The 9,954-nt window shown below is 43.4% G+C and overlaps 1 protein-coding gene across 1 annotated transcript in view; it reads left to right on the top strand.

The window, feature by feature from the left end:
* PHOX2B (paired like homeobox 2B) overlaps positions 1-95 on the top strand; it is a gene marked incomplete at its 3' end in the record, with an annotated part of 3,417 nt that extends 3,322 nt beyond the window's left edge. The window contains exon 3 of the mRNA XM_083860810.1: positions 1-95. This exon is cut by the window's left edge and continues 361 nt beyond it. Coding sequence (XP_083716936.1) covers positions 1-95 — 95 coding nt within the window.
* Positions 96-9,954: the final 9,859 nt, after the last annotated feature.

Below are 9,954 nucleotides of genomic sequence, written 5' to 3'. Positions count from 1 at the left end.
CCGACTCGTTAGGCGGCCCCTTCGCCAGCGTCCTCTCCTCGCTGCAGCGGCCCGGAGGCACCAAAGGCAGCCTCGTCAAGAGCGGCATGTTCTGAGCGGCGGCGGCGGCGGCGGCGGCCCCTCCCGCTCGTTAGTGTCCGCCGCCCGCCCGTAGCGACGGCCAGGGGCCCGGGCTGCGCCGGGCTCCGCGGGGCAGGGACCCCGCGCCCCACCGGGGGCCGCGCCCGGCTCCCCTCGCTCCCGGCCCGGCGGCGGGGCCGGCCCCCAGCGCCTCCGCCGGGGCGGGACAGGGGCGAACGGGCGGGGAGCGGCGGCCGCGGGGACTGTGCCCGGGGGGGCCCGGCCGCGGCGGGGGGCGCCCTTCTCGCCCGTGGGCTTTTTTAGTTCCTTTTCACGGTCAGCCGGAGGGACAAAGTATCTTCTTCCCCTCCTGCCCTCCTCCCCCGCCACTCTCTGGCCGGCCCCGGCCCCGCGCCCGGGAGCGGTCCTTCCTCCACCGTCCGCTGTCACTGTCCCTCCGTTGGGTCTCGGGTCTCTCCGTTGCCGCCGCCGCCGCCGGGGCCCCGCCGGGTTCAGCTCCTGGACCGCGGATCCGGCCCCTGCAGGGCCCGCGCTCCTCGCGGCGGCCGGCCGGTATTTATTATTATTATTAATTAATATTAATTATTATTATTATTATTATTACACGGTCTACGCAGTTTTTAGGCATCTCCGTTAGGGTTTTCTAATTTTATTTTAAAAGGCACAAACTATAGCTCTTAGTTGAATGTCGCCAGGTATGCTTTCTCTTTTTCCGTGTCTTTCTACAACTGTGTTCTGTGACTCAACTGTATAGTGTTAATATCAGTACAGACTTGTCTAGTTGACCGTATAAATAATGTTTTCCCTTCTCGTAGTCTCTATGGCGTGTCTTTATGGAGAAATAAGGTTCTCACGGGTTCAGTTCCCTTTGCGTTTAGAGAGACCAAGTTCAGGCAATTATATATATTTTTATTATTGGTTGCATGTCGTCTCATTTTTTTCTTTTCCCTACCTGTTGGAATATGTTTGTGAGCATAATGGTCATAAATTATGTTCAGGATTTCCAGATTTATTTATATGTGGTTAAAATGAATGCTTCTATTTAAAAGGGGAAATATTTCTACATGTGCATATAGTTTTCCAAGAGTGTACCATTAATTGATTGTTGATAATAAAAGCCAAAAGCAAACATAGTTATGGTGCTCTTCTGACTTTTTGTTAAGGTTTTATTTGGGGAGACGTCTCGGAGTCATTTCTGATAGAGATCCAAGGCACATGTCGCAGAACCTGAACTGTGACAGCAAAAGAAGATTTGCTCAGTAGCATCAATCTCCTTTACCATCGGGAAGGCCATAACTGCCCGTCCCATCATTACTGCCTAATTGTGCCCTTATTAATTATTTGCAAACAGGCTGATGGGGGGGAGGAAGATGTGTCAGAGTTGACCTTTTGTCATTACCATGGAAACTGGAGATGGACAATATTAAGCGATATCCGTTAAAAGGAAAACAAAAAGGGCAAAACCCACAGGCTGGGTTTGCCAGCGGGCGCAGCATCCCCCTGGCCGAAGGAGAGCCTTCGCCAGCCCTTCCACCAGCGCTTCTGCTGAATCCCTCTGCCCACACCGAGGGCAGAGAGACACCCGGGCCGGGAGCCACCCACAGCTGGGACTGGGCTGCGTTTAGCGCAGGGGGCAGCGCCCGACCCTGCCCGGCCGCGGTCCTTGTCCCGGCGGCTCCCCCGCATCCCTCCGGCCTGCCCTGCCCCGGGGAGCCCCATGTGCCGGGTCCCCTGCCCGGGGAGCCCCATGTGCCGGGTCCCCGCCCCGGGGAGCCCCATGTGCCGGGTCCCCGCCCCGGGGAGCCCCATGTGCCGGGTCCCCGCCCCGGGGACGGGGTGCCTGAAGTCGAGCAGACAACCTGCTCCGTTCCGTGGAAAACCCTCAGGCAAGGACAGGTTCCCTCCCCGAGAAGAGCCGGGGTCGCCGCCCATCCCGCTGCCTCTGCCAGGGCAGCTCCTGCAGCCGGGCCCTCGCGGGTTCGCTGCAAGGACGTCGGGGCAATGAACTCTGTCTGACTCTGGCACAGTCCACGAAAAAAAAAAAAGGGTCTGTTTGCTGGTTTGGCAGAGAAGCAAACTTTGCAAAGGCCTTGTCATCTGCAGCATGCAACATCTGCACATCTGGGGGGCTGGGAAGAACACGATTAAAAATGTGGCAAGTGGAGCAAGTGCTGTTACACTAATTAAGTACTTGAATCATTAGGTTTAAAATCCTCAATCAAATATGCAGGGTATTTTCTGGAGGAAAACCACTTGAATGCATTTTTTGGATATGTGTTTTGTTTTAATGTGGGCAGATTTTACCATTTTACTTTTTCTTCAAAGAGTGATTCCATGATTTAAGAAGATCTTTGTTAAAAGTAGATGGATTACCTCTAGGGATCATCCAGCTGTGGACTGCAGAGCAGTTCTGCTAATAGTGATCCACATTAAAGGTTTGCCTGCTGGAGAAGCTGCAGTGCTCAATCTGCCTTACCATGGCTGAATCATGGCTGAGCTTTTGAAGAAGGTGAGATCTGTATTACCAGTAAACCAACCAACCAGCCAAGGGTGGCTTAAAGATATCTCTCCTGGTTAGGCCTTGCTGTGTGAAGCTGATGAGGTTAGATTTTATGGCATGCAGTTGTGATTTGAAAACATCAAGGGCTGACAACACGCTACTATTTTTTTGGCCATGTTCACTATTTTGTCTGCTAAAACTTGGGCTTTATTTCTAATACAAAGGCTGCAAATTCCTACAGTGAATCTAGCTGCCTACCTGCTAGACCTCTCTTTTCTCACATTGTAAACTGGTTTGCATTTTGATCTATCTTCTTCATGGTAAGTTAAATAGGCTGTGTTCTTTACATCTCTGACAATCTGTAAGGCTCAAGCTTCTATAGATTTTCCAGATGTGGAACTACTCTCTCCTGTTTCTGAAGCTGCCTTGCAGAAGGGATACTAGGATGGTACCAAATAGTGCAGTGTTTCTCTCTCAGTAATGGTTCATGCAGAGCTAAGATCTCCTCTGTGTTTCTGGTCACAATTTTCCACTTATGTATCTAAACTTATCCTTAGTCCTTTTTTAAGGCCTCTGTTCTGTCACTGACCCATAAATCCTTTCCCCAGCTGCTGCTTTTTCCAAACTACTGCTTTCCATATTCTGGTCACCCCCGCAGCAAGGGGAACCATGAGAGGCCTGAGGTGTATGGCACTCCTCATTTGTAAGGACCAGTGGTCCTGTGGCAGACCAGTTGGAATGGTTAATTCATCAACCTCCACGATTGCTCAGTCAGGTAGAAAAGGATGGGCTGAAAATATACGAAGTTTACTTCTCCTGCCTATCTGAAAAGGCTTGAAAAAGAGTATCAATTAAATAAATAATCTAAGGATTGCTGTTAGGGGAAGGCCATGGGGTACCCAGCAGGAGTCCAGGCAGGAAGAGGATGCCAAAAGGCTGCTTACCAGTGGTACCAGTGAAAGCTGAACAGGCAAGATGATCCTTTACATTAAGAGGTGCTCTGGGGCTCACAAGTCAAGGAAGTCTGGACAAAAGACCCAAGAAGCCAAAAGATAGTCCAATAAAGAAATGAATATAGAAGGTTTTCTTTTGCTTGGCTTTACCCCCTCACATTGTTCAAATAGAGGATAATTCATTATGCAATTCAACTCAAATTCCACATGAACATATTGTATTTCGAAGAATTCGTAGGTAAATTCACATTGTGTGTTTGGCACAATTTGAGTTTGTTTGCTCTTCTAAATACCAAGAGTTAGAATTCAGGTCTAATGTTCTTGCACACACTCCCACTTCCTTCTCTGCAATACTCGAACACAAAAATTAATTCCTGATTGCAGTATGAATCTCTTTGATGGATGTGTGACAATGTAAACATTCATTTTGCTACTAAGGAATATGAGGCCAGCATACAGGAAAACTAGGATTAGTAAAAACATTCCCTTTCAATGATAAGTGAATGTGTCTAATTTTTTAAATCTTGATATATTTGCACTTATTTAATAGAGTTATCAAACTATTACCAACCAATGGGAAAATTAGATGTCATGAAAGGTGCCTGTGGTCCACCAGAATATATTTTTGAAGACTCATTTCCTCCCACATTTTTTTGGCACTGTTGAAGTATACCTGGAAGAATTCACTGAATGAGCCTGACTCCAGTCAAGGCTGTCAGCTCACTGCTGTGGTCTGAAACATGAGCTTTTTCTCAAGCCAAAATCTGGGGTTTCTTTACATAGAAAGCACCCCCACTGTACGGAGGGGGAATGGGACACAAAACTCACTGTTAATTCCTAGACACCTATGAAACTAGTACCTGTCAGTAACTCTCAGTGCACATTTACCATGAATCATTAAGAGTCAAAACTATTAATGTATAGATTACCCTCATCATCAGTAAAGCAGATCAGCACTATGAAGGGTACATATCAATGGGAGATGAAGCTTTCTATTTCTGTCACCAATTTAAATTATTCTTTTACAAGCTATCACCTAACAACTGCTATGAAATAAACTGGTGACTTCATCCCAGGTGCTACTAAAATCTGGTTCCATCTTAGAAAAACACCTTTGTCCCTTGTGCTTCACACAAGAGCTCATCATGTAGGCCAAGGAAAGACTTGAGAGGAAAACTGTTTTCATGATTTATGGGAAGTTCATCCAGAAACAGCTCAAGAAATTTTAGCCATGAAAATAAAGCTCATGATTTCATATTTTAGGATGCAAATTTCCTTTGGAGAGAGGAAATACTCTTTTGGGCTGATCCTTGTCATGACTACTGTATGAACAAGAAATAAAAATATTTGCACTTATAAAGAAGTACAATTTCATACCAGTATGACGGGCTAAGGCCTACTGATTCCCATTTCTTTCTGAAACAGAGGTGGTAAGGGAATGCCAGTGACATCTCTTTCTGCTTCAAAGAGTGTTTAAATTACATTTGAAGTCTATCAACAGTATTAGATAAAAGTTCAAGTAGTCTTGGAAAGAACAAGTGAGCAAAATTCTGCCTTTCCAGCAGTCTGAAATCTAGTGTCTGCACTGAGGCCTCTATGATCAGGCCTAATACACGGATTGGGTCCTCAGAAGGATTCACTTCAGTTTCACAGAAAGATGTTTATAGAAATAGAATCAGTATATTAATTTCCCCTAAGAGGAAACCTATCCAGGGAACAAAGCACACATTTTATAAATTTCTGTGGTTATTCATTACAGAAAAGAAGTGGAGATTGTGAAACCTGTGGCTAAGAGAACTGGTCATCTGGGATGGACACGGTCTTTGGGAAAGTTTGGGTTGCTCCTTTCAGAGGCATCACCCTGAGCACCCAGAGGGAGCCCAGATACTCAATGCCTTTGAGTTAATTCACTTCTTGAAACCTCCTGAGAGAGTGCCTGCAGCAGTCCCTGCCCAAGGACATAGCCAAAAACACCTGTGCTTCCAGGGCTGGTAAAAACCCACCTATGGTTTGAAGAGCAGAGGGCGGGGGCTCATCCACTTGGGCCATGCCTGGGAGCAGGAGGTTCATGCAGCTGCAGTGGCAGCCCCAGCTGGCTACACTTCCCAGCCCACTGCCTTTTTTCCTGATGACAAGGGAGCTGAGCTACCTGCAGCCAGCTGTGGCACCCAGCAGTTACGTTCTGGAATTTATTTCCAAGAGGAGCCAGGAATAATCTCCTCCCTCCACCTGCTTCTTGGTGAGTGACCACGAACAGGCTGGATTGGGCTCAGCATTGGCCTGCTTTCCTTCTGTGGTGCTCTGTGTAGCTTTCCACCACTGTGGCTTCCTGGGACCTGTAGGACTCTTCCAGAGCACCAAGAACAGAATTCAGCTTCAGGGAGTCTTTGTGTGTTCGCCTCAGCTTTGCAGATGGGGAGAGACAGTAGAGTTGCTACAAGGCAGAGATTTTAGTTTTCATTGAGGTTTATCATAATTGTGTTTGTGGACTTCAATGCAACATATAGTTACACATACACTACAGTTACAACATACAGTTACAGATAACATTCCATGGGCTGTGACAAGCTGCAGATTATTCCTAGGGTTTTTTTTCAACTTAGAAAGTCTGACATTACAGTTTGAAATAATATCAAAACAGTGTTGTCAGGATACCTCAGAAGCTCTTGGCCCTGTATTTATTTCACAATATCAGACTGTTTCTAGAAAGAGCTACCAAAATATTTGTGCTGTATAATCTTTTAAAAGGTTATCAAAAGGGGTGAACACTGAAAATAAGCAGTTCAGGAATCTCCATAGATAATACTGCAAACAAAATGCTGCCACAACTAGCATGGAAATATCTGAGGAACTCACTTTAATGACAAAGTTATACATTTTATTTAAGAACTGTGTGTCTCTTCATTTTTAATAACAAAATCTCCTTACATCTGGAAGAAGAGGTAGTTAAAACTCTATCTGCTGCTACTGCATGCACTTGTAATGCATTATGTGACAGCCTATCTTAGAACAGTGATGCTTTAAACATCCAAATCTAATTATCACTAGGACTATCTCTATGGAGACAAAAATTTAGATAAACATGGTGTGAGTGGTTTTGTCCTGCTGCAGGAAAAGAGGATGCTCTAGATGGACGTCTAAACCCCTCACTCCTGTCATAATCAATTCCTACTGGAAATGTAGCACTCCTAAAGTATTTCTGGCCTGATTCACTGACTATCAAACCCGGTGCCATTCACAGAAAAGTGGTAAGAAGGATCAAGGGAACATACCATTCAAGAGAAGTGGAGAAGTTATTTGTATTAATAATTTGTATTACTCAGTGCTGTACTATATAACACTAAGTATGAATACTAAAACACCATTAAGACTGGAGAAATTAGACCAGGCTCTTCAGGTTTTACTGATTTAGTCTCACCTTTCAGTGACTGCACCACTTGACTTCCTTCCTAAGCTGGTTAGAAGAAAAAAAAAAAAGTAGGATAACACGTAACGTGTGTGATTGTTTGATTCCTGATTTAGCTTAGCTTAGAACCAGAAAAAGCAGATATCCCAGTCACTAGATGGTCAAACTGAGACTTATTGCCACAAGATTGGGTTGAGGTGAAGATTTTAACTGAATCCTGAAAAAAACCTGAGCTCTTAAGTAAATATCTGGGTGGTACAGCTTCAGTTAATAAAATATTCTGAAAGATTTCTGACATAAACCCAGCCATTTCAGGGTAGAAACCAATTTCCACTTATTGAAGGTGAGATCTTTAACAACAATCTTTCACCAATGAATTTCTTGTGTGTTCTTCTAAATCAACTGTTGCTGTTCAAATCTAGAAATGATTTACAAACAGTAGATCACAAGTCTCAGGCTGTAGGCTACTCCTTATTTCAATATTCTAATAGCATGTTAAAGCATGCCCTCCCAGCTTTCCCTCATTTACATATCTTTGTCTTTTTGTTTGGTAACAGTCCCTATTATATTTGCAGAGTCAACTTCTGTCCCAGCCACAGTACATTCCACAGCTGAAGTCAAATAAATCTTCGAAAGTGATTAATTTTTTCCTATTATTGCTGATTACTTTCACTGATCAATACTTTCACTAGTGTATACCACTAATACATTTAAATGTCAATGTGGGAATCAATTAACCTCAATTATTTCCTTTCAAAGATCATGACATTTTGTTGTTGTTGAGATTTTAGGATATACACACACAGACTTATGGCTACATTTGTCTTTAAAATTGTCCAATATGATATGTACAAAACCTCATAAGTATAAAATATGTTTAAAGAAATATTACAAAATATTTTAAAGGAGTAAAAAGGGAAATATTTAAACACATAAAAATAGGCATATTAAACCCCCTGTAAATTCTAAACCCATATATGAATTCTGAACAAAAAGGAGTTTCTTTAACCAATGAAAAATATTAATGATGCAAGAGAAGATTCAATTATATAACTGTGTATTATGATTCTCTATGATTTATAAAAGGCAAAATTCAGATATGCGAAACAATAAATTATCATTATGGTGCGACTATACTTTGGTCTAATAGAATCCCATTATTTAGAAATGGAAAAATAAACCCCATTAGATTATAGGCTTAATTCCCTGCCACTGCTGAGGTCACTGCTTTCACTCTCAGGCTTGTCTATGTGAAAGCTGCTGGTACAGTGAAGAATCTTCTTGAGCAGGCAAACATACAGAAAGGCAAAAGGAGCTCTGTGTTGATGTTAGCACTCTCATGAAGAAATAAAAATACCTATAGTGGGTAAATCATCTTAATCAATAGTTCTAAAGAAGAAAAATCTGTCTGGGGGCAAATACCCCAAAATGGCAATACACACCAGTATTGTCAGTATAGGAGGATTAGTGGTTAACAGAACCAAAGCCACAATAGTGGTCTGAACTGAGGTAGTCCTAGCACAGCATGAAGAGCCTTGTAACATACCTGAATACATGAGGTTTTTCTGGACCTACAGCTGTTGAGAAGTTTCAGCCAATACTGGTTTCAATGGGATCTGCTCAGCATAACTTTTAAGAATAAAAGCACATGCTAGGAATCACTTGAAGAAAAACTCTCTTATAGGCATTTAACTGGGGTAACAGGAAAGAGAGAGATACAACAGATTACTTTTCCAGAAGCCTTCAGCAAAATTATATCTGTTGTGGGCAGAACAGGTGAGAGACCTTTAAAAACTCTCCTTTCTGAGTCCTCAGGCAAAGGAGAAGGTAAGGGGAGAGACATGCTGCAACGTGTGTCTAGAGGGGTGTGATCCCACTCAAACTCAGGTGTGCCAAAACCTCTCCATATCCTGCAAGTGCAGGCTCAGAAACTCCTCTGTGTGTCTCTTTTACATTTCCAAAATCAATTTAAGTTCTGTGATCTCCTTTCCCCCTCCAGTGATAAATTAGCCACAAGGGATGTGTTTTCTGAAGACGCTCCTTTGGCACGACAGTTTCAGGGAGAGGAGAACTCAGATTTTACCTGGGAGTGTCTTGCTATCCAGGGGGAAGTCATGTCTCCCAGATTTTTTTTGCACAGAAGTAAAAGCTGAGACAAGTGTCTTTAGAGATATATTGGGTTTTTCTTACAGGGGACAGGTGCTCTAGAAATGCAATTTATTCTCCTCCATAATAATTATTTCTTTTGTCACAGCAATCACAGTCTCCATCCACCTACAAATGGCAGTAGGGCTCCAGGGGATTTGTCCAACAGTGCATCAAAACGGCTTTTACATGTCACTTATTTGCTTGTTGAGGTTATGAATTGTCCCCAAACAGTTTTCTTCATGAAAGCCATTCAGTTCTCTTTTTCATGAGCACCTGGATCCTCCTTTTCTCCCCAGGAACCAAACTGCCACACAGTTTAGGGAGTTGCAACGACAAGTCTCAAAATGCCCAGGTGCTGCCATGGCTGCCCACAAACCTGTGCTGCTGACAAAACCACCACCTCATGCTTCAAGGAGCTGTGAAAGAAAAATCTGCTTTTAGCTGAAGGACTTCTATTTCTGCGTCATTAAAGGGGATTTGTGATTTTAACAAACTGAGTATTAACCATGCTGCTGGCTGTTGAACAAACATATGAAAATTATTGCTTTCTATCAGTGGCAAAGCTGTTGAGAAATAAGTTTTCTATTACTATGTCAGGAGGCACAAATTGTTTAATCACTTGTGTCATTGAGTGAGACTAACATTAGTTATAAAAGCATATCAGATACTGCTAATCAGTACAGCTCCATGAGGATACAGTATTTCAAAACTCACACCAATTTCATACTCTAAGAAAATAACTTCAAAATGTTTTTTTTAATTTAGTTGCCAGAGTGTATTTTTTAATTTGTAAAGTCCTAGGCTGATTAGTTGACTCACTAGCATGCAACTCAAACAAATGAGATATCACTGATGGAAAAATGATG

Source organism: Zosterops lateralis (assembly GCF_965231275.1).
Source record: "Zosterops lateralis genome assembly, chromosome: 5".
Taxonomy (NCBI): domain Eukaryota; kingdom Metazoa; phylum Chordata; class Aves; order Passeriformes; family Zosteropidae; genus Zosterops; species Zosterops lateralis.
Note: the sequence above shows the minus strand (reverse complement) of the source record. Positions and strands in the feature narration are given on the sequence as shown.